At 41.2% G+C, this 25,588-nt stretch overlaps 2 protein-coding genes across 2 annotated transcripts in view; one reads left to right on the forward strand and one right to left on the reverse strand.

Moving 5' to 3' along the window:
- The window catches only part of ift80 (intraflagellar transport 80 homolog (Chlamydomonas)), a gene marked incomplete at its 5' end in the record, with an annotated part of 53,928 nt that extends 37,990 nt beyond the window's left edge, over nucleotides 1-15,938 (forward strand). The window contains 7 exons of the mRNA XM_085370138.1: nucleotides 8,479-8,614; nucleotides 8,758-8,905; nucleotides 10,540-10,711; nucleotides 12,942-13,031; nucleotides 13,197-13,369; nucleotides 13,597-13,720; nucleotides 15,504-15,938. Of these exons, the coding sequence (XP_085226264.1) occupies nucleotides 8,479-8,614; nucleotides 8,758-8,905; nucleotides 10,540-10,711; nucleotides 12,942-13,031; nucleotides 13,197-13,369; nucleotides 13,597-13,720; nucleotides 15,504-15,614 (954 nt within the window). The remainder of the gene's footprint in view (nucleotides 1-8,478; nucleotides 8,615-8,757; nucleotides 8,906-10,539; nucleotides 10,712-12,941; nucleotides 13,032-13,196; nucleotides 13,370-13,596; nucleotides 13,721-15,503) is intronic.
- A 3,519-nt stretch (nucleotides 15,939-19,457) lies between these two features.
- c15h3orf80 (chromosome 15 C3orf80 homolog) lies at nucleotides 19,458-20,105 on the reverse strand. Its single transcript, XM_085371659.1, has one exon. The coding sequence runs from the start codon at nucleotides 20,103-20,105 to the stop codon at nucleotides 19,458-19,460; it is 648 nt and encodes a 215-aa protein (XP_085227785.1).
- Between the last annotated feature and the right edge of the window lie 5,483 nt (nucleotides 20,106-25,588).

Below are 25,588 nucleotides of genomic sequence, written 5' to 3' on the forward strand. Positions count from 1 at the left end.
GTGATGGTTCGAAGCCCTGGCTATCACATGGGACACTGTTTCGAGGGTCTGGGGCCACTCTCTGGAAATGTTGTGAACCCACTGAGATGGGATTGGCAGCTGCCGCAGGAAATGCCTAACCGTTGCTATGGGGTTTGGTAGGTGGAAAGCCTGCAATTTGTTGATGCGATGGTTACGGACTTGATTAGTTGTTTTGGTTATCGTAATTTGACAAACCATGGGTTTGTATTTATGGGAGGGGGTGTTACGGCCCTAGCAGGGCCTCCTCCTGAAGGTGCCTGTGTGGGCGTGTCCCACCACCTTCTGCCTGAGGTGCCACCTTTCCCTGTTACACAGCTGACTCACATCAGTAATTAAAAGTATTTAAGCCCAAGGAAAGGTGAGCTCTGGGCCAGAGTGCCAGTAGTGTGGTTACAGCTTGTGAGCTGAGTGGTTGTTGTGGTTTCAGCTAGTGAGCTGTGTTCTTGGTGGTTTTCAGCTAGTGAGCTGCTCTCTTTTTTGGCTTACGTTTTACTTTATCGACCAACGCCTGAGTTTTGTTTGTTTTCTTAAATGGTGATAGCGGCTTGTCCATCTCTTTTAGTTGAGCTACTTTAATAAAACTTTAATTGAACCGTTTTGCCTCCCTGACTCCTTTTTCTGACCTGGACACTTTTTGTTACTTCCCCCTCACCGCCTAGACCCCTCAGGGGAATGTAACAATACCTTTTAATTAATGCAGACAGTTCTGCACATTTGTCAGCAGGCAAATGGCCCAACAGCACATCCAAGTTCTGAAGAGTTTCTGAATTCTTCAGACGACCAAGCAATAAAGGATCATCAGGTGCTGCCACATCCTCCCCCCCACAAACTTACTGCGCTATTGTACAAGCAGTCAACCCTGGACTCGATGCGGAAAGAGAAATGAGAGAGCCTGACAGACCGACGGATAAAGGACGAACATGATATGGTTTCAACAAATTAACATGGCAAAGTTGATTTCTTTTCCGGCGATCTGGGGTAGCAATCAGATAATTCTGTTCACACAGTTTCTGTACCACGGTGTAAGGCCCAGCAAACCGTGCCTGGAACGGTGACCCTGCAATTGGCAGTAAAGCTAAAACCTGGTCACCCTACTAAACTGCTGCTCTTCAGAACGCCGGTCATAAAAATATTTCATCTTCTGTTTGGCCAACTGACCTGCCACATACAGTCTGTGCCGAAAACCATTAACATAATCTATCAAGTTCACTGGTGGTTCACCTGACAACCACTTATCGCACAGCACTGTCAACGGTCCCCGAACTTTGTGGCCAAAGACCAAGTCATTTGGGCTAAACCCAGTACTCTCCTGGCACACTTCACACGCTGCCAACAGAAGCCACGGTAAACCTTCCTCCCAGTCACTCCTCATTTCGGTGCAATAGGCACGTAACAAGGACTTCAGTGTTTGATGGAAGCGCTCTAAAGCACCTTGGCTCTTTGGATGATAAGGAGAGGCTTTATCATGTACAATATTCAACAGCTTAAGAACTTGTGCAAATAGATGTGACGAAAAGTTTGATCCCTGGTCACTCCCACAGACTTAGCTGTGATGGTACGCAACGGATATGCAGCAGGATAAAGCGTAACCTGGCAGATTACAGTTAACAGATACTCCGAACCAGATTTTGATCTAGGAAGCGGGCCCACACAGTCAATGATCAAATGTTCAAATGGGTTACTCACAGCAGGGATGGGACAAAGTGGAGCAGGTTTAATAGACTGATTTGGCTTACCTACAATTTGGCAAGTATGGCAGGTCTTAATGTAAGCTGAAACATCACGCTTAAGACGTGGCCAAAAGAAGTAGCGCAAGATGTAATTATAAGTCTTCGTCACTCCCAAATGCCCATATTTGTCATGAGAACACTTCAACACCTCGTCACGGTATTTAGTTGGAACCACAATCTGGATAACTGGACTCCCAACACAGTCCAACCCTTGCGGAATCCACCTACGGACTAGTACCTCCTTCTGCAGAAAATAACCAGAGGCTGCACTTCTAGCGTCATCACTAGGTTGCACTTTGTGAAACAGCTCAGTCAGTGAAGCATCAGCACGCTGTGCCTGAATTAACTCTTGCTGGGAAATTGACAAATGTTCAGGAACAATCAAATCTGGTTCAACCTGACACTCTTCTGCTTGAGTTACAGGCTCTGCATCCCTTTTAGCTGCAGCCCTTGTAACAGCACAAGCTGCAAAGTCAGAAAAACCCTGTTCACACTCATGGGACTCATTCAGAACTCTAGATTTGACAGGTAAAGAATTGTCAGCCCAGACTCGATTTTCAGCCAAATCATTCCCCAAAATCACATGTACGCCCTCAAGTGGCAAAGCAGGACGAACACCAAGGTAGATGATATCATCCACAAAACTGCATGACAGCCTGACTTTATGCAATGGAGCACAGATAGTGGTTAAACCCATGCCTTGAACAAGCACACACTCACCAGTATCAGTAACCTGTGAAAATGGCAACACGGAAGCTAAGATAAAAGAATCCTTCGCTCCTGTGTCACGCAAAATCTTTACAGGAACTTTATGAACATCACCCGGGAGTGATACAAACCCATCGGACACAAAATCCTCAAACCCCGAATAGCTCTCCAAGTCAGACTTGGGCGAAACTGGCGTCTCCCAAGAGAGTACTGAAGTTTCCCGTGCAGGAATTGTAAGAGCCGCAGGCTTAACCTGTTTGCCTGTACGCGCCAACTTGCTTTTCAACAAGGGACATTCTGCTTTCCAGTGTCCATCGCCATGGCAGTAGTTGCATGCTTGACCAAACTTACTGGGCTTCACACCACCAATGGCCTTCGCAGTTTGACCAAAAGCTCTAGCGGGAGCACCAACTGAAAAACAGTTTCTACCAACCTGCCTCTTATGTGCCAAGATATATTCATCTGCCAATTTAGCAGCGTCAGAAACGGTTGTCACTTCCCGTTCAGCAATATAAGTGGCAACCACAGGAGGAACACACTCTTTAAACTGCTCCAATACCATCAACTCACATAAATCCTGAAAAGTTGTCACTCTCAGTGCCGAACACCATCTGTTGAAGTGTTTAGTTAAATCCCTCACAAACTCTATATGCGACTGCTTATCAGACTTCCTCCATGATCTGAAACGTTGACGGTAAGCTTCTGGTACCAACTCATACGCCTTCAGAACTGCATCTTTAACAGTAGCAAAACTCCAACAATCAACTGCACTGAGTGCTGAATAAGCTTCCTGAGCCTTTCCAGTCAAAACAGACTAACATAATCACACAGTCAGCTTCTGGCCATCCTCTCAATTCGGCAATGCGTTCAAAAAGGGAGAAAAAGGCATCTGGCTCTCTTTCATCAAATTTCGGCACCAAGCGCAAATTATGCACGACATCAAAAGTTTCAACTCCTTGTGGAGAAGACTCTTTAGCCTCAACACCACCTGATAACTTGCCCGCCCTGATTAGGTCTAGCTGATACTGCTCTAGCTCCAACTTTTCCTTTTCTAAAGAATGCCTTACACAGTCTTTCTCAATGCTCAGCTTGTCTCTTTCCATTTGTAAGAGTAACAACTCCTTTTGCTGCTCAAAAGACAAAGCAACGGCAGTTGAGACCACAGACTGATCAACCTCAGCCGCTAAGGTTTTCATTTTACCTGGCAACACGCCTTTCTTTACTAATGCAGCCTTCAACACTCCTTTAATCTCATCTTTCAACCGTTTATCTCCAACGTCGACATCATAATGTTCAGCAAGTTTCAAGAGTTGTTCTTTAGTACAACTATTCAAGAGTTCCTCCGATGGAGACTGAACAAAAGCATCAACAGTAGCCATAACAGCAAAGTATTGATTCTCGACATGCAATTGAAAACAGCACTTTCCCACTAACTGCCTAACCAAAATCTACTTAACTAAAGCCTAGTCTTCATGCAGTTACTTACGGTGGGTACTTATGCACTAAAAACCGCCAGAAAGAGAAAGGCAACTGCACAAACAGCGACCCCCTCAATCCTGGGGACGTGCTCCCGAGACAACTGCTCTAACCGTGTTCACCGCAACAGAAATTTCAGTGAATGATTCTCGAGAGAAACACTCCTTCAACCTAACAGGGAAAGCACTGATTTTAATGATTCAATAATCAACACAGCTCATACGCTCCAAAGTTGACACAAGACAGCACATCAACACTAACTCCAGTAAACTTAAGTCTACAGCAAACAACAGTATTAACATGACTGCCTCCACTCAATCTGCCTAACCAAATGGCCTCCCAAACACAATACACAGCAGACCCAGAATATCAAAGCACCACAAATAACCAAACTGATCAGCAATCAACTCAATAATTGCCTACAAGGCAAGTCCTAGCCAAGACACAACTAGACAAGCAGCTGCAAACAGACCAGCTCTCAATCAAATGTTAGAAAGCTTACCAAACCAGGATAATTGCACAGACGATCCCGGACGAGCCGCCATTTGTCACAACCCGGCTCATAGGAAGTGACAAACAAATGGGAGACCACACACAGGTTTTTAAAGACTGTAAGACATATTTAATGAAAATAAGGTAAAGCAACTTAAACACAATTTAAAGGACATAACAGCCATAACTGAAACTTCCTAATGAACATGACAAGTGCCAGAGAGAGCGTCAAAGCCAGCCACCACTGGTTCAGTCAAGGTGTCTTTATATACACTGGGACTGGCCTCTCAGGTGTGCTGCATCAATAATTGGGTCAGCTCCACCTACCTGCAAGAAACAGGTAAAAGAAAAAGCAAAACACAAGGCCAGCCCACTGGCCGTCACACTTAGTAACAATAAATACCTTTTTTTTAAAACATGGCCTTATCATGTTAAAGGGGCAGAATTTAGTGCATGATCTGATCAAAAAGGGATATAGTGAAATTTATGTGTCCTTGTCAGTGCTGCTGCGACCTTGGTGACAAACAGTTGTGGTTGGAAGTTTCCATACAGCTTCCGGTTCCTTGGCGTACACCTGGCTGAGGATCTTACGTGGTCAGTACACACAAACAAAACAGTGAAGAAGGCCCAGCAGCGCCTCTTCTTTCTCAGGAGACTGAAAAGATTCGGCATGAGCCCCCGCATCCTCAGGACCTTCTATCACTGTGCCATTGAGAGCATCCTCACTGGATGCATCACCACCTGGTATGGCAACAGCACCGCCTACAACTGCAAAGCTCTCCAGCGAGTAGTGCGGTGCTCTGAACGGATAATTGGAGGTGAGCTTCCCTCCCTCCAAGACATCTACAGGAAGCGGTGCCTGAGGAAAGCGGGGAGGATCATCAAGGACTCCAGTCACCCCAGCCATAAACTGTTCAGACTGCTTCCATCAGGAAGGAGGTTCTGCAGCATCCGGTCCCGTACCAGCAGACTGAGAGACAGCTTTTTCCATCAGGCCATCAGACTGCTGAACACGTCATAGACACCTCAGCTTCACTACTGGAACTTCAACATTATGCACTCCACACTGTATATAAATGCCACTTGTTTTGCACATATTCAACTCTGTATATTTTATATATTTTATTATTATTATTATTATTATTATTATTATTATTATTATTTTATTTTATTTTTTTACTATTTAATTTGTAAAAATGTGTATACACACACACACACACACACACACACACACACACACACACACACACACGTAGGAAAATATTTAGTATACACATCCAGAAATGCATACACTATTATATATTGTACATATATTTATTAGTTTCAGGTTGGCCATTCTTGTATTTTGCTCGTTTGTGTTGTTGTGTTTGCACATCTCTGTTGCTTGTGGGGCTCGCACACAAGAATTTCACTCGCATGTGCTGTGCCAGTGTGCCTGCACATGTGATGTGACAATAAAAAGTGATTTGATTTGATTTGATACACTCATCATGGGCATAAAAGTCATGGTAATTCGGGGCTTTTAATGATTTCTTTGAAGTGTTCTTTTTCCAGAATGCGATGATTGTAAAGCATACAACTTTATTGACATTATTTAGGATTTTCTCTAATACACATGGTCAAGTATACATAGAGGCTCAAATGTATACATACACTCACTTAAATTGTTTATTAAGTGCTGTGAAAAGTTCTACAATGTATTTTAACTTGATCTATCTATCGAGGCCTATTATGTCTGGTAGTTTCTCTTTGTCAGCATTAAAATAATTTGTTTGACAGCATTCATTGGACTGACCAATACTCAAAAGAATTGGAAGGTCCAAGGAATTCAATGAAGGTCTAAGAAGGATAATTGCAGATTTACACAATTTGGGAAGATTCTTTGTAGCCATTTCTAAACAACTGCAGATTCCAATGTCATTATTACAAATAGTTGTACTTACTCACAAGTTATTCTGATGTCTCACGTCTTTAACGAGGTCTGGTAGAAGACCACAAGCGTCACCCTCAGATGAGAGGAAATTAGTTGGGATGTTCAGAAACAACCCAGATTCAAGCCTACCATGAACTTTATACTGATGGAACACCCGGGAATCTGACCAGTTGTTAGAAGCTTGTTAATGGCTACCAACAATATCTGATGAAGGTGTAACTAGTTAACGGACATTTAACATTACTGGGGCTACACAGTGGCGCAAAAAAGTATTTAGTCAGCCATCAATTGTGCAAGTTCTCCCACTTAAAAAGATGAGAGAGGCCTGTAATTTTCATCATAGGTATACCTCAACTGTGAGAAACAAAATGAGGAAAGAAAATCCAGAAAATCACATTGTCTGATTTGCAAAGAAATTCTTTAAAAATCACACAATGTGATTTTCTGAAATTTTTTCCCTCCTCATTTTGTCTCTCACAGTTGAGGTATACCTATGATGATGATGATGATGGTGAAGCCTTTATTTGTCACTTGCAGTTGCCTGCAGCAAAATTGGACCTCTCCCGACCATACATACAATACACAAACATCACATCAGGGAGACAGGTCAAAACAGGTAGTGTAAAGAAAAACAATGAAATATACAACACAATAGAGGATGATATGATAAAAATTACAGGCCTCTCTCAACTTTTTAAGTGGGAGAACTTGCAAAATTGGTGGCTGACTAAATACTTTTTTGCCCCACTGGATCTATGTATTTGAGCCTGTATGCATGTTTTTTGTCCTGTGTGGATTAGAGAAAATCCAAAATAAATTCAGACTTGTTCACCCAATTCTAGTGTTTTAAAGCCATTAAAGATGCATGCTGTTTAATCATTCTGCTCTGGAAAAAGAACATTTCAAAGAAATCATAAGATCAAAACTACTCGGACGTTTGTGTCCAGGATGAGTGTATGGAAACTTCTGACCACAACTGTATTTGTACCATTATATGGTTTTTAGCCAGGATAGCAGCCTCTTTTAGCTTCCTCATCAAAAGTTACGATCTATAGCTCATCAGCAGGGAGAATTTGCAGACTTACCTCAGCTAGTGATTACTGTGATTAGGCCAAATTAATTTTAATATAAATGCTGCAGTGATCACTTTATCTAGAACTTTGAATGCTATTGTTTTCCATGAGTAGAGGTGTGCTAACGGGTCTTGCTAAATAGCATTTTACAGTGTAGTTTGATAGATTATTTTGTGGAATAACAGGTTACATTACACATACACCCTGACCCTGTGAAAGTCATTGACCAAAAGGAAAAGAAAAAAAGTTTGAAACTGCTGACTGTAAATCTTTGTCCTGGCATTTTTTTTTCCATTGCTGTAATTGTTGAAATGGGGCTGTGTTAAAAGCATTTTTCCCTGAAATATCGATCATGTTGATAATTTAGGCTGGCGATATCCATCTACACTCCTTATTTTCCGCAACCTTAGGATCACCTGCTGAGGAGGTTGACTTTTTTCTTGCAACCTTCAAGCTTTAGTGAAATTCAGTGATGATTCTAATTGCTAATTTCCATCTATACATACACACAGTTTGTTGAAATTTTAGTTTTGGACAGTCTGATTTAGAAAATATAGAAAATCCCAAAAGATTAGAGACAATAAAGACAAAAGAAAAAAAATAGAAGATGGGGTTTGGAATCAAAGTGAGAGTGAGAGAGAGAAAAAAGAAGAAAAGAATTAGAAAAGAGGGAAAAGAAGTAGAAGTAGCAGTAGTCACTGTTTGTCAGCATGGCTTTGTCTGCCAGCACGATGCAGCTCCAAGATACTGGACCAAAGCCAGCTAATTCTGGCCAGAAACACACACAGACACAGGTTCTCTCGCTCTCTCACTCACTCTCTCTCTCACACACACACACACACACACACACACACACACACACACACACACAGACTCTCTCTCTCTCTCCCTCACTCTACAAGCACACACATTTGGCAGAAAGACTGTTGGGTCACGGTATAAACTGCCTCTCCCTCTTCCTTTCTTTTCCTGATCTTTTGTCCTTTCCTATTCCCACTTACCTATTTACTTGTTTGTGTGTATGTGTGTGTGCATTTCCATGTAGCAGGAGGTGTTGGAGATAGCTTTGGATCAGTGTGGCCCATCTACTGACAGGAAAATTGCCCTGATAGACAAGAACCGTGACCTTTATTTGACCACCGTGCGTCATCTTGGACGAGAACCCAAAATCTGCAAAATTGGTGAGACATGGAGGGAATGCACTTAACAAGATCGGTGATGACTTTCTTTGTTTTGTGTGTGTGTGTGCGTGTGTGTGTGTGTGTGTGTGCGTGCAACTAAGGTTAGATTACTGTAATAGCTGCATGCATCTTCTATCTTTTAGGTAGCATGGTTCATAGTATGGCCTGGAATGATGCTGCTAACATCCTGTGTGGAATCCAAGACAACCAGCTGACAGTGTGGTACTACCCAAGTGTTGTCTTCACTGACAAGGAATTATTACCGAAGACACTGTGCATAAAAGATGGCAGGTAATTTCCCTGGGCTTTCGCAAAGCCCCTGGTGTGACTAATTAATAAACAATTAGTGTCTATGCTTTGACACACTGGGTAATGCATTAGTGAGAGTGATTGGTCATAGGCCAATGAGTTGTTTTTCAAAAAGAAAGGTTATTGTTGTTACAGGTAGATGCAAGTGGATGTAAAAGGAAAACAAAATTAAGGTTCCAGTAGGATGTGAACCAGCATCTCCTGGCTGTTAATTCTAATAGATGTCACACCACCAATCCTCCAACCTCCTTATGAGGACTTGACACTTCTGTAAAATGATCCTGTTAATACTCAGTTGCCAATTTAACCATGTCTGGTGCGTCAAAGCACCAACTCTAAAAACCACCTTACGTGGGGAGATTCTAGAGGTTCTGACAGAGAGGTATTATGCAGTACAAGAAATGGGGATGAGAATTAATTGGTGACTTTAGCATGTAACAGCTGATACCATTCACCAGAATGGCGAGTAAGTTCCTATTACAAAAGCAGCAAAAGGTTATATTCAAGTTTAAAGTTGGCCAGAGTAGATAGAAGTATATAAGAGAACCTCTCAGTGCCCTTGCATTTTCATCTGAGAGGTTTCTGGAAAAGATGTCAAATATGAACTAAGAGCAGAAATGGAGGCAGCTTTTCTGTACCTTTTAACTCATTCTCCAAAGCAAAATGCATATGGCCAACATCTATCAGACTGTGCAAAGCTTTCTGGCCAGAACTCCTCAGCGTTAGCCAGCATTGAAGGCAGAGTGCCTGCACTGTCAGTACAGGCAATTGTAAACTATACTTGTGTCTGCTACACTAATCTGAACACTTGGTTGTAAACTTTTTGTGCACATTTTGGACTCACTCACTGGTTTTATTATTGCTGTTTAGTGCTCAAGCAGGCAGAAATTTGAGGAACACCAAAGTCTAAGTGGCAAAAGCTAATAAATCATCAGAAACTGCAAATTTCTGAAAGTTTCTCTTTAGGTTTGTTGGATATACACCAGCCACTTTATTAGATATACCTGTTCAACTGCTGATTAACACGAATGTCAAATTGGCCAGTCACGTGGCAGCAACCCAGTGCATTTACATATTTAGACATGGTCAAGGTGACCAGCTGAAGTTCAAGCTTAGCATTGAGAATGGGGAGAAAAGTGGTTTAAGTGACTCTGAATGTGGCATGGTTGCTGGTGCCAGGCAGGCTGAGTATTTTAAAAGCTACTGAGATGTGTCAGATACTATCATGTCAACATGTACCAAAATCTCAGAAGAATGTTTCCAGCACCTTTGAATCTGTGCCATGAAGAATTAAGCAGATCTGAAAGCAAAATGGGACCTAACCCAGCACTAGCAAGGTGTATCTAAAAAAATGACCAATGATGGTGTTCTACAGGAAGCAGGACACCCTAAGAACAGTACAGGTTACAGTGGTACCATGGCTGTTGGGCCATTTTATCAGGTTTACATATGCCGTGCTTGTAGAGGAAACTGGTAAAATCTGCACTATTAATGAGTCTGTCGAAGCAGCGTCAGGAATCATTTATATGTTATTTATGCATAACAAACTCATTTTTTCCCTCTGCCCTCTGTCAATGCAGTATTTACTGTAACAAACTGTGTGTGTCTTTGCAAAGTGAATTCAGACGTGCACCCCAAGTTCTAAACTACATTGGCACCAAAGTGACATTACGCCAAGGAGATGGTTCATTGGTGTACAGCAGTGTACTACCCTTTCCTGCCCTCCTGCATGAATACAGCATCTCTGCGCGCTGGGAGGATGCACTGCGCCTCTGCTGCTATGCAAAAGTAAGATACTGGAAATGTCTTTTACTCTTTTCTACTTGTGTCAGTGATTTCTATATGTGCTTAATGTAAGTGATGTGACATCATTGTACAATTGGTCTCAGTGTTTGTAGAACTGTGTATGTCCTTGCATTAGCTGTACAAGCAAAGCCATAGTGAGCATTAAGCTTTCGCATTGATTACTACATTTCTTTCACGTTGTATTTATGTTAGCAGTTTTGTGGTAGTGTTAAATATCCTCCAGTCTTGGGGCTCTGGTACAGTTCAGCTTCCCATGGCGTATGTCACGTGTATGCATGGATAATATGTCTGAACCAGAAAGTAGTAGACAGGTTTATGGGACCTGACCAGCAGGCTTTAATTAGCTTCAATTAGCCTGGTGACTCCATTTACCAGATTAACCCCCCAGACCTCACTCATAAATACACACTCTGCTGCATGCATGTGTGGATTTTCCAAACATATTACTCACACACACTGAGCACAGTGTGAGACTGTGTCTTTGCTTAGGCAATGATGCAATAACCACAAGCTTGGAGAAACGGACAACAAGTAGCAAAGGGTGGTTGGAACAAAAGGGATGGAGAGAGGCACCAGTTTTAAGAGCTTTTTCCTTGACCCCATCCTCTCGGCTTCTGGTAAGCGTTTGGTGGCTTTTCCCAGAACCACAGTTGTTGTCAGTAAGTGCTCACCTGACAGGAGTCAACAGAAACATGTTATAAATTAAGGCAAGAAGCACAGACCTAACATACAGTGACTAAAGTTTATAACCTAACAATTAAGTAGGCAAAAAAAGGTTTATTTCACGTGAAATTGTTTCACGTGAAATTGTGTTGTCATGTTTACGATCTCTGGCAAGTCCTGCCGATGATATTTGTTGTTTGCAGGAGTGGTTTCTAATTGGAGCTGTTTTTCTTAGTGATGGATACTGAAAAACGCAGGAGATTACAGAGTGGTGACTCTGGAGTTCAGTTTGCTCAACTGCTGGCCCATTTGTGGTCAAATTTTAATTAATCCAGCTGCAGGAAATAAAGTGGCGACACATTTGTTTACATTTATAGTTGTTTTGTACTGCAAATACCTCCTGTTTTTGTGTGTGTCATGCATGTTTAAAGACTTGGTTAAAGTATGAGTAAAGTGTACCAGAATGCATTGAAGATACAGTCGTACTCTATCCTTATGCCCACTGATACATCCTCTTTTCATTAAGTGCTTTTTTGCTAAATATGTCATTTGTGAATGTGGCCAAAGGACTGAATTTTTACTTCATCTCTCCATAGCAATTGGTTTCTAAAACTAAGTAAGTAACAGCTCAGCTGTTACTTGGTTTATGTCCACCAAGATGAGATTTACAACATACAGTACTAGGCAAAAGTCCCCCCCCCCACCACCACCACCACTTCTTTATATTTTGTTGGGAAAATTGGAAATGTAGTGCAGTGATTCATTGAAACATGTGCAAAGGTGCATGAAAATGCAGGATTAAAGGGAGTTTTTGCAATTCTAACCAGCTTAAAAGTCAGTATGTGGTATGACCACTTTATTCTTTGACACTCTTGGTCAAACTTTCTTGTCTAGTCTTCAGGAATAGTTCTTCAGGCTTCTTGAAGGACATTCAAAGCTCTTCTTTGGCTGTTGGATGCCTTTTATTTTATCGTCTATCTAGATGATCCCACGCTGCTTCAGTAATGTTGATGTCTGGCTTTAAAGAGACCAATCCATGACTGATAGTGTTTCATCTGTGTTTTTCTATCCCAGTGTGTTTTTATTGCATTGGCATTGTTATGATGAATAATTAAGCTGCTGCCAATAAGCTTTCCAGACTCTTTCAGATATTTTCAGATGTTGCTCATCTGCTGTAGATGGTTTTTTTTAGGCCTGCAAGTTATTTTGTCCTCCACTTGTCCAGTTTCCTTTTTTTTTTCTAAAGCACACTCTGCAGAGATGCCAAGTTTTTGGCTAATAGCTCTTTGGGATTCACTTTGGTGGTGCAATTATACTATTTTATGTTTGCCAAATTGTGTTATCTTTGGCATTTTTCATAGATTCAGCAACAGAAAACGGAACAAATTATGTGTTATTATTACAGGCTGCTGATAGCAAAGGGTGTAAACACCACACCGTTTCCTCCCTTGAGTTAGGTGCCTTTTTTATGCCATAGGTCGATATTAATTAAAGAAAAAAAATGGTTTCATTAAAAGATGCTCTCTGCTGTTGTTCCCTTTATCCCTAGGACCAATCTTTGTGGGCATGTCTCGCTGGCATGGCAATGGCAAACAGAGAGCTGACTACTGCAGAGATGGCTTATGCTGCCATTGGAGAGGTAAGAGCACTGCTTATTGGCTAGTTCAGCTAAACACAAGTGTTGTAAACCACCAGAAAACCATAAAAAAGAAAATTCAGTGAAACTTCAGTGAATCTGTCAGTGAAAAGAGATACTGTATTTCTAGCTTCTCTCTTTGCATATCTGCTGCTTCACCTCTTTCAGTTACCTAGAGTTCAATACATCAACTTTCTAAGGGAGCAGCCATCTAAGGAGTCATCGTTGGCCCACATGCTGCTGTTCAGTGGTCAGGTCCAGGAAGCTGAGGCTGCTTTCTTACAAGCTGGTCTCATCTACCAGGCCATACAAGTCAACATTGACCTTTATAACTGGGAAAGGTATAATTCTGTATATATGTGTTCATGTTGGAAATGTACAGCTAGTAAAGAGACAGTATAAGCAGTTTTGGGAGATTTTTATTCATGTATGTATTTTTTGTATTTTTGGCTGTGTAAGGATTTTGTTTTATGGAGGTAGTCTAAACTTAGGTTTTAAAGAGTTAAGGTGAAGCATATTTGTTCACAGAGGATGCATGTCTGTCTGCATCATGTCATCTTGTGTCCAGGGCATTGGAGCTGGCAGTTAAACACAAGACCCATGTGGACACTGTGCTGGCCTATAGGGAGAAGTTCCTACAGAAATTTGGCAGGAAGGAGACCAATAAGAGATTCCTGCAGTACTCTGAAGGGGTACGTTATGGTGGCCTGTCTTGCTGCACTGTATAAACTGACTTGGTCAGCAACACACTGGAAACATTTTTAGCTGTGGATGGTGTCTATTTCTAATTATTTCCCATGGGTTATCAACTTTGTTTGCTCTGCTAATACACTCTAAGTGGCCTTAAAAAAAGTTGGTTTAGGGAAAAACTATGTTACCTTAGCATTTCTGTTTACCATCCAATCAGAAAAGCCTACAGCATTAAACTGCAAAAGGAGGCAAATCTCTAGCTGCACCTGACCTATATAATCCCAAATATTGCTTGCAGTAGTGTTACTGGAGTGCTTATCACTGCAACAATGCCTAATATTATAATTATAGTCTCAAAGTACAAATACAATAAAAAAAGTTCCATATAACAAAAAGAATCACAGAGACTCTGTTGGTTTTAAAAGATGGTTGAGATGGTTAAAACCTTCTTGTAAACTGGTTAAAGGAAAGAAAAATCCATTCTGATTACCGTTTGACTTTGTTCTTTCTACACTTGCCGTCATGCCAAAAATGTTTAGGTATATATATGTACAGTTTTTGTTTTGCCTCTGTTCACAACCACAGTGGAGTTTGGCCCCATTGTCAGAGGCTCAGAGTTAATTTAGACAGACGAGCAGTTAGACGAGGCCTGTTTCCCTGATATTTCATTACAAATGAGGCAGGCATAACATCTGAAGCTGAATCAAAGTGCAGTCCCTCTCTCAAGACTCTTCATGCAAGTATTAAAAATGCTTAAAATAACATAATATGTAAAATCATGTTAGTCTGATCAGTTAATTTTGAGCCTCTAAAAAATGGGGACCATCTGTAAAAATGGCTGTAATTTATAATAAACTGATGAATAAACTGTTAACACCAAACTTATTTGTTAACCCCTTGAATTAAAGCTGAAAGTCTGAACTTCAATTACATATAGTTTTATTTAAAATCCACTGTGGTAGTATAGTGAGGCAAAACTATAAAAATAGTGTCCTTTTCCAAGAAATTATGGACCTAACAGTGTCTACTCTTCCCAAAAATGCTAGCTTCCAAGATGAACTGATCTTCTGTGGACAGTTTGTTTTTAATCCAACTCTTAAAAAATTGAGAGCGACACAATAATGGAAACTACTGGACTGTACAGATGGTAAATATCCATCTTTAATAGGATGATCAAACATGTGCCAAAGAGATAAGAGAGTTGTTTTGGGTTTTTTTTACACATCTAAAACTCTTCCAGTTTATAGTGTTGGCGCATACAATAACCAGACCGTACTAAATCATATCCCATGTAAACAGCTGACCCCGAAAAACTCAGCAGTAGGTAGGATTTCAGCCAGACTGCAAGGAAAAATGTGTGCATGTGACTTCAACCCATGTGATCACCACTGGAGGTTAAAAAGCACCATTATCATCCTACACGACCTTCCCAACTCCTGTAAATTGTTCAGTAAACATTTCTAATTTTAAAAGTGTTTGCAGTACTTACACTAATTACTCTTAAACAGAAAGAACCTACTCTAATGCATTACAAGTTGCTTTCTACTACCCGAGCTCAGCCAGCCTTACAGTTTGGAGGGATTTACAGACGATCTAGCAGCGTCTTTCTTAGCGTATCCGAGGCTAACATTTGAAAGCCAGTGTTTTAAGACGCTTACTATAACTTGTTTTCCTTCTCTTTTAATGGGGGATAACTCCCATTACCAAATGCTTCCCGGAACTGTTTATCAGTTAAAATAGTGTTTCTTACTTTCTCATTTCATCTCATCTTACTGTGTCTTCCAGGTTGAAGTGGACTGGGAAAAAATCCAAGCAAAGATAGAGATGGAGTTGTCTAAAGAGAGAGAGCGAGCTGCTAACACCTCTGTGAGGAGCAGCGTGGCCTCACGCCGTTGATTTTTAAAAATGTTTTTTATTTTTTTAAGAGGGTCATGTCCACAATAAGTACAGCAAGTACGATTACCTTCATGTAAAAACCAAAACTGAACAATTTTGAGATTTTGTGATGTCTGTGATGCCTGACTTACACTACACACATAGTCTTGTCAAGTTACATATAAAGCTTTAAACAAAATCGCTTATGTTACTGTTACTGTGGGTGGCTGATAACAGTTTTTTAAGGCTGTCTGTATTTCTGACCAACAGACCTGTGGCCTTCCTGTTGTAGTGACTGATTTTGAGTGAATCAAGTTTAAAGTTAATCTGTTTTCATTAACAGTTAAATAGGTATACGCGTTCATCTGTAAATTTGTATAAGTGTTATTTTTGTCATGTTTCAGTTTGTTTTTTTACATTAAAATATATTTTTATAGTTTACACATTTATAGTGTTGCCTTGTGGAAATGCGAGAATGTCCATTAATAAAGCATGTGAACCATACTGTATGTATTGATCCAAAATGTCCTGTTTCTTTGTTTTCCCCTTTGTGTCGTGACACTTTACTGGTTTTATACAAGGATCAGGGACTGTCTTTGAGGTCTGAGATTTATTTTAAGCTTTGCACATGCACCCTGAAGGTATTTCTGTGTGCATGCGTGTTTTCACAGTCTTAAAATAATGCAGGGCTTCTCTTTTTAAATTGTTCTTGTATTTCCTCCGCTGCTGAGGTGTGAAACAGACCGCTTGCCACGGAGCTCCACCCCCTGGTTGGCAGAGGGCCACTACATCAGCAGAGGGTAATAGCCTATTCATCTCCACTAGTGGTCCAGGAGGATGAACATCTTTCTCAGGGCTCTTCAGAAAGGACTCCTATACTATGTCATGAAGATGCAGATGGATATGGTAGAAAGTGAACAAGATGAAACAGTGAGTGGCAACAGACACACATCACAGAAAACAGTAGGAAAATCTCTCTCTTGGGTTGGGTATCTCTTGCTGCTTATTTTTTTTTCTTAGCAGTTTTCCTGTAGTTTTGGTCACTTCACTTCTAAAAGCCTTTTTTTATTTCTGTCTTTCCACCAACTATCTATCTGAACTAATGTATTTTTAAGAGCAGACAAAATAAATCATTAATTAGTCATTGAGGTTAAAGCTAGTTGGGTTCACTGAACATCTTCCGTGTTCAAATTCCACATAATACAAGAGTAGTGACGATTTTCCTGTAATTTAACACAAAGCAAGTGAGCATCATGTGCTTGGCGTCAAGCACGCTTTATCCAAACAACTCCTTCACCTCAAACCATATAGATGTGAGAAAACAGCTAAATGGTGGAACTGGATGACCACGTTTCACATCCATTACTGGGAGTGGCCACACACAATAAACAGCAACATGTGAAATCAGTTCATGCTTTCTCTTAAACCATGCATTGCGTGATATACCTGATTCACTCAATTCCACGCCTCTACCTTCAGCCATATCTTAATGTTAAGAATATAAAAGTCACATTTAGATTAGACTTTCTATAGTTTTGAGTCCCAGTGGCAAATATCTTACAATGAAATGGCCAGTGTAAATATTTCATATTTTTGAAGCTACACAGCACACAGTGCCAAACAGATGCTCTTCTTTTATTAAACCATAGAAGTGTATATCTATATTCAAAGACTGGCTGGTTCTCATATATTAAATTGATAGCCAAGCTCTCCCAAAAATACACTTCCCGGATGTAATGCAGAATTTATGAGGAGGATAGAGAAGGATAATGCTCATTGATTTGACATTTTGAAGTTTGTCTGTTCTTTATACCAGAGAGCTATACGATAACTGAATTATGGGCTCTGATTCAAAACCCACTGAGTGTACCAATACTGTATTTATCCCTGTGTTTTTATAGATTTGCATCTCCCATGAGCGTATATAACTATCCTCTCCCCTGAGAGAAGACATACAGCTTTACTGTTGATGTTTACAAATGGAAGTCAGTATATAGTGAACTACACTGACTAGGAAGGAGAAAATGAAACGCAACAATCACACTTCTCATGGGTTCATTAGCCCTCAAACATGGCCTCATGCCGCTCAGGGTCTCAGATCCTTTACCTCATCTACCCATCAGTGGTTGTTTTAGTCTGGATTTAATGCTTTTAAGTCCAAACTCCAGCCGCCCACAAATGTCCCTCAGGAAAAGAAAGCCATCAGTGATCACTACTGGCTCTGCCATTATGGTCAGGCGATATTGGTTTACAAAAGCCACCACAATCACACTCAGACTTTTAGAGTTGGGATCAACTCAGGGTCTCTAATTGTAAAGGCTAGCTTTACAGATACGGTTCTGCATTGTTCGGAATGATGAAAGATGAGCACTTTGGAGCTTCTGGGATAAATCAGTTTAGTTGATTTGATAAGCTGATGGTTATTATCTGCTTTACACCTGCTCTTGTATCTTTAATGGGATTTAATTTGGTGCACTGTTTATATGCAAACACCTCCTTTTCATTTCTGCACAACAAACTGAAAACATTCGTCCATCTTGAAGTTGACGGGCAAATAAATTGAAAAGTGTTTTTTCTTTCAGTTCATATGTAAAAAAATGCAGATCTTTCAGAACCTTCCATTATTGTGAATTCGAAATGATCCAATACTGTTCGTACAACAAAAGACGTTTGGCTGGCTTACATCCAGCAGTAATGCAGATTCTCATTAGAATTTTTGGCCTGGCCCTAAAGATAAGACAATACGATATGGAGAGTGTGACTATTTACCAGACACCCAGTCAATCACAAGGTAAAGAAATACTAAATGAACAAAATTGCCTTTTCAGTATTATGGCATTAATTCACAGAAAGCATGTTTTCTCAAAATCTTCTTTCAGATGAGCTAAAGTGTAACTTCTTGTTTCTTTAGGACAGTTAGCATCTGCAAAAGCAGACTTGAATGTATTCTCATCTGGCATCTTCAAATCCTTCTGCTTTAACAAAGAAAGAACATTTTCTTCAATGCCGCGTGTGAGCTAGTATTTTTCTGTTTTGCTCCTTGGGACAGCAGCTATCTTCTCTGACATGCCTTCATAAAAGTGCAACTTTAGCTCTTATCAGTCTGGAAGCTGTAATCTCATTCATATTTTTCTTCTTCTTGAGTTCATAAGCTGGGACCTGGGGCAGTAAGGCTTCACTCACAGGAGCGATGTCAAGCATTGAGCAGGTCATTTATATAATGCTCATCTATCAGCTCCCAGTGAAGTGTGTATGTGGGGGTAGATTGCTGCCTTCATGCTGATAAGCTAGACTCCAGGGCTGGCTGGTTTAAAAAAAAGTGTCTCAGAAAGAATTATAACAGATATTTCCCTAATCCTTTCTCTCTTTCAGTCCATGTCTAAGGGGACTGAAAAAACTATTTTCTTTTTTTGGATGCAAATTTAATAAAGAAAAGGCTCTACAAAATAGTATGAGAATTTTTCAGGTTCGGCAGTATATTAAGCACTAAGAGAGGACCTCAGTTTGACAGGAAATCTGTTTCATGCTGCCGTTAAATTGAGGTGCTGAAGTTTGAAAAAAGCTTAATGCGATTGTACTGGAGCCAATTTAGCTATTCCCAACACAAAGCGCCTCAATTTCAGCCTCCTCCGCTTACTTTATAATCTGCTTTTCATAACCCAAGCGGTCATTTGCATACAAAAGGAAAGCAGGTTCCTGTTATCTCAGAAAACACGTAGTCCTGCATTTTTCTCAGCCTTCTCTTTTATTCTTTACATTCAGGAGTATAATTGCGCTTGTTCGTTGTATCTCTGCAAGATTTTTTTTACCCTGACTATATTAAAATAAGAATAACAATGTTTCTGTAGTCTTGCCCAGTCTCCGTCAAACAGAGTTGGATGTCCTTGGGCTCTGAGGTCCTGAGACCTCCAGGGCAGCCAGCCTCTGGTCTCCGGATCTCGGTCCTGTTGCTCTCCCTCTGCCCTGGCCGCCACTCTCGTTTTCGGACAACAAGTTCTCACCGGACCGGTCTCTGTGCATGTCTTGCATGCTTTCCTCATAGGTGGGCAAATACTTAACTTCGTCATAGGCCGGCAGGTTTGGAGAGGCAAAGCCCCCGAGGTTGTATTCGGGGTACCGCTCCAGCAGGGAATCCTGGGACGCTGATGTGTGTCCGTGAAAGAGGGACGGCTCCTCGCCGCGGTCGTGGTGCGGGTGCCGCCGGGGCCGAGGGCAGATGATCCGCTGGATGAAGTAGCCCATGGCAAAGAGCAGCAACAGGATCAGGATGCCGGACAGCTTCCGCGTGAACCAGCCGACGTTGTCGAAAAATGCGTGGATGGAGAGCTGGCAGCAGCTCACCTTCGAGCTGGCACTGGTGTTCCCTGTGACGGTGGGCGGACAGCAGTGCTGGTTGACGCCGCACTGGACCTCCCCACAGCTCTGGGCGGCTTGACATGCAGAGATCAGGCATGCCGACAGAAATGTGCCAGTGTATGCTGTCCGGCCGCCGCCCGGCACACGGGGCATCATCCCCCAGGATGGAGCAGCTATCGGCGCGTCTCCAGTACGCACGACGTCGTATCGTTAAGCCCGCTCAGGTGTTGCAGGACTGCCTTTCCTTCCAGCTGTTCGCGAAATATGTGCTGTCACAGCTTCTGCAGCGAGGAGCGGGACAGCAGGTGCCCCCCCTCCCCCTGCTGAGGACGACCTGTCTGCTTTAGTATGGGCGATCGGAGTGGAGCCACCTCAGTGTCTGAAGGCAGCAGGGATGAGATTCATGAATAATCTTACATCATTATTAGGTGAAGATATCTTTATTGGGTCCTAGCATGTCCTTACACCAGTGAAACCCGCAGATAGCCAGCCTGTGCTCCTGGTTACATATTCTGCCTTAACCTGAAGTCTCCTGCACAAAGACACATGCAATCTCACCAGTTTTCAGACATCAGCAGCCCCCCTCTCTGATCACTACGTGCAATGTTTGCTGCAGAGCATCATGATTTATACTTTAAAGATCCAATAAAGAATGCTGTAGATGTAGGAGGAGGGGTGACAAGAGGAAGGAGTGAAGATATTGTGCCTTAGTACCTTGTAAAATTTAAACAAGTCTTTGTTCTATAGTGATAGATTGAGAGCAGAGGTCCTTAAGCCAAGGAACAGCAGCAATACTGCAATACAGAATTAATTAACTGCAAGTAAACATCCTGCATTGGAAATGTAGGATAGTGCAGATTATGTACAAATTCACTTAACAGTAATATGAATGATAGAAGATACTATGAAGTATTTGTGGATGAGTAGGATATCAGTGTTGGCTTTGGTTAAGGTGGAGCTAATGTTTCCCATATTGTCCCAAGATCATCATATGTTTCTGAACTCTTTAGGCTAGTATAAATTAATAGAAACCTTTTATAATGTAGAGAGGTAAACAGCTGTAATATCTGAGACTGACACGTCCCCAGATGCCACTTTATGATCCATTGCACCCGAAAGACTTTAAAACTGTCCCATCACTGAATTCTGAACCAGGTAAAAACCAGCACTGGTGAATGTCCCTGACACAAGGCGCCAACAGCTCCAACCGTCTCATTAAAAATGCAATGTGGATTGTAATGGCCCCCATTAGATGAGTGTCTGGATTCCCATTAGTTCAGTATCACCCTAGAGAACCATGTGTCTGCAGCATTGAAGAACATAACCATAAAACTAATTCCTTGCTTTAAACGATAGTCTCTGTGCCCCGTGTGTTAATTTATGCTAAAGATGTCCCTTTGGATAACATCCAAGAACAGCGGGCTCACTAAGCTGCTCCTCAAGTCCTGAATATTAACTGATTAATTAAACCACTCTGCTTAATTTGTTGTCTTGCAATGAATTAGCGACTTGAATAATTTTCCGCCGTGGTTGTATAGATCGACCAGCATCATTTTTCAAAGGCCTGTTGTCCTTTTCTTTTTCTCTCTCTTTCTGCGGTGAATAGCATTTATGATATTAAGACATTACAGGGAAGACTACAGCCTCTGATTCTATTTTAAAAGACAGGGTTGTACTGATAAATATAAGGACTTTAGAGTCTTTTGCAAAGTCTACATTGTTTAAATTGTGGTGAATCCTTTTAAATTACAGGAACATTTCACCCTGTCTTCATGTTACTGTTTGTTACTGATAGTCAGTCTGTATTCGTCTCTTTCCTAAACAAGGCCTAATGCACAATACACCAAATCCAATTACTGGACCATTATGACATGAAATTCAGTAGAAGAAGAGCACCATGCAACCTAATTTATGCAGCATCGTATTTCTTTCTGTAATCTACCTCAATTAGGGAAATGTGATCACAGGGCAACTTTCCAACCAAATAAACAATCAATAGCCTGTGGACCATGGCTCTGAGAGTTCAGAAACCCTTCTCAGTTCTCCCCTGTTTCGTTTTTCCAGCAAGTCTGCTTCTCAGGAGGGCTCTTATTGACAAGCACAGAGAACAACTGCTATTTTTGATCACAGCTTTCACTCTGTGCAGTGTCTGGAAGGCAGAAAAATGCTGCAACCTGTACAGTATGGAGGAAAAACTGTGGATATTTGGCTTTTAACTGACTCAAATCAAGCCAATTTGAGCAACTATATAGATAAGAATGTAAATAAATCTTTTTATCCTGAAGAAAAATCAAAGTGTAAAATGAATTATTTATTCATTTTCACTGTTCATCTGCACGATTGCCTTGCCCCCCTTGTCTTTTCTAGCAGTTTCCAGCAAACACATCAAACCAATTGGAGACCAACTACATCCCACAGGAAACATGAAAATAACATTCACCCCCCTCTTTGTAACACATAGTATATTTATAGTTTGGAATATTTGATGTACACAAGTAGAAACCCTGATCCTTGAAGACAAATTCAGAATGCAACAATGAATATTTTATATGCAGCAAATCTGTTAACACCAGCAGCACAAAGGCGACTGTGTTCCTGTTGCGTTAACTTGCACAAAGTCTCAGCCTCCTGTATGGCCAACAATCGCTGTGATAACACTTTCACTATTCTATATCACTGTAATAAATACGCCGTCCTGTGTGCTTCCATTAATCTGGCACAAAGGTCTCTTGTGTTGTGCTTAATAATTCAGTCTTGTGGGGTCCATTAGCCGTGTTTAATGATGAATGGCAACGTTCATTTTCATGTGTCGAGGACTCTGATGTACGGCCCGCCCAACAGTCAATGTCATGCTTATCATGTTTGCATTAATTATGAAACAAAGAAAGCCTTGTCCGGCCTCTGGCTTTGTTAATGGACCCACTGATGGTTCTGGGTTTCACTTTATTTGCTCCAGAGCAGAAGTCACAACCTCAGGGTTACTGCCCTGAGATCAACTTCAGCCTCCGTAGCTTCTTTTCTGCAGCATTTATGGAAACAATGAGATTTTTTTCCTTTGAATGATAGCAGTGTTTCAGGTCCACAAATATACATTATATAAAGGATTTCTTTCTGTGTGATCGTACCTAAGAATAGCTGCGTCTGGCTTTGCAGACAGGGGAGGATTGATGCATAAGTTTTAGCTTGTTTAACATATTAGTGTATGAATTCGGTATCTGTGCAGGATATGAGTGTGGGTGTCATCAGTGCTGTGTATTCCCATCAGCTTGAACTCTAATAAAAAGCAGGGCCTGCAGTCAGTGAAGATTGTGTGAATCCAGAAAGTCCCACACCGCAGCTATTTCACACCCACATACTTCCTCTAATCTTATCGCTCTGCTGGCTCGGAGGTCTTAAAGTGTACGGACTGTGCATGTTGAGAGTATGGGGCAACTGTATTTATGTTTGAGTTTGTTTGTGTGGGTGTCTTTGTATGGTTTCATTCTTTTTCATTTTTTTCTCTTCTTTTTTTTGCATAACTGGACAATGTGGTAGACAGAGACACGAAAAATGGAGGCGAGAAGAGATGACGTGGCACAGGTCACGGGACAGACTTCATTTGAAATACACCATAGTGTAAACTTTGCGCCTTTGAACAAGCATGTGGTAACTAATATACTTGAGGGAAAGTGTGTGCCTTAACGAGCACCTTAATGTGGCTTGCTCTCCCAGCTTTGTGTAGTTTTTGGCAGGGAGATGAATCAGAATCCAGACTTCCTCTGAGAACGAAGACTTAAAGAAATCCTCACCAGAAGACAGAGGGGTAAAATCCCTTCTCTGTCTAATGGGAATTACTTAGTGCTCTTAGTAAGTCAGATGTTTGGAAGGTTTGTGCTGAGCCAAGCTTTTTTTTTCACTTTATAGTGAATAACCATATAAAGCTGCCCTTTTGATGGGTAATAGCATTAATTTATTTGACTCAGCATTGTTGCCTTCTTTGAAAATTTAAATATTTTATGTGCAAATGCCCTCTCCACAGCCACATAAGCACAAATATTCTCTGTGTAAAACAAAAAAAGTATTAATTATGTGTTACTTTCACTCTACAAAGAAGAAAAATGTTTTTTTTATTCTTTGAAGGTGACTTTTTTGTTCTTCTCTTGCATTAAGTTTTGTATGATTATCTAGCTGAGAGGGTGGGAGATTGCCATTTAATTCTCGGTGGCTTTCTGTAACCACACATTTAATGTTTGATTGGATTTCACATATATCTAATGTACACACATTCAACCTCAGACATATTTAACTGAGAAAGTTCTTATCCCAGGGAGGTGACTGTGGTGTATTAAGGGGGAGCACAGCTTTTCCAAACCCACCCACTTTTTTTCCGCCCTATAAGATAACCCATGTACCACCCAGCTGCAGATGACTCAGTTACTGTTACTCACATACACACACAAGGCAGACACCTGGGGGTTAAATATAGGATAATTTTACCATTCCCACATGTTCTGAGTGGGCGTGGAGGTCAGAGGATTTTCGACCCCCTGCCTCCACACCCCTGCGCTGAGACACACTAAAAGGAGGAGGTGGTCTGTGTCTCAGAAGGTGACTATGGCTTTCAGCACTTTTACCAAACGCCCACATTATATCCCAGGATTCCTTCTTCTCTTGCCCCTGAAAACACAGCGTTCCCTGAGGGAACTCTCAAAATAAGGCATTAACAGCATGGAGGGAAAGCGGGATAGATAAAAAGAGAAAGAGGCCATGACACAACACACATTATACAAAACGCTGACGGGCTTAGTATAGAGCAATAAGTACATAGACTGTGTAAGCAATGGGAGGGTGTAAACTAAAGCGACAGGAGAACAGAAGAAGGGTCACCTAAAAACTTGTAACCAAGCTCCCCAGAGGCCATGCAGACACTAACTTCTCTCGCTCTCTCTCCCCCCCCCCCCTTTGCCTAAATTATGACCTCCATTCTTCCATTCTACTTCCCAGCATGCAGTTTTACAGATGTCCAGAAACAGGAAATGTGAAAATGTACAGCAATTTAAATCATTCTCCTCTGGTGACGGAGGGACAAGCGAAGATTCCCAAATACTTAGTATGCGTAGGCATCAAATCCAAACAGCATCAAGGACAGATACTTTTCTTCTTAGAAAACATGCAACATGCAAAGCCTTCAGAGATTTCCATGATTCCCATGTCTTTCACAAACAATAAACAGCAAGAAACCAGACACTATGGACTGAACTTCCTGGTTATTGAGGCCATTTCTCAAACTCATTAAGTGTTTATTTGAAAGCTCTCAGTGTGTTTTTGTTCTATCTTCCTCCCCCCCCGACCCCAGCCAATGGCAGATGGCTGCCTCTTCCTGAGCCTGGTTCTCCTCAAGGTTTCTTTCCGTTAAGTGGGAGTTTTTCCTTCCCACTGTCACCAAGTGCTTGCTCAAAGGGGGTCATTTCTCTGTATTATTGCAGGGCCTTTACCTTATAATATAAAGCACCTTGAGGCAACTGTTGTTTGAATAAAAGAGAAGAGAACTAAATTGAAATTAAATTAATTTCAGCATTCGAATATGCTGGGAATGTTAGGAAACTGCAGTTCTCAGTATAACCATTCAAATGTGAAAATATCCATTTGGATGTGAGTAT

The sequence above is a fragment of the Diplotaxodon limnothrissa genome, linkage group LG14 (genome assembly GCF_057381915.1).
Source record: "Diplotaxodon limnothrissa isolate DT_005_m linkage group LG14, D_limnothrissa_male_GT1.1, whole genome shotgun sequence".
NCBI lineage: Eukaryota > Metazoa > Chordata > Actinopteri > Cichliformes > Cichlidae > Diplotaxodon > Diplotaxodon limnothrissa.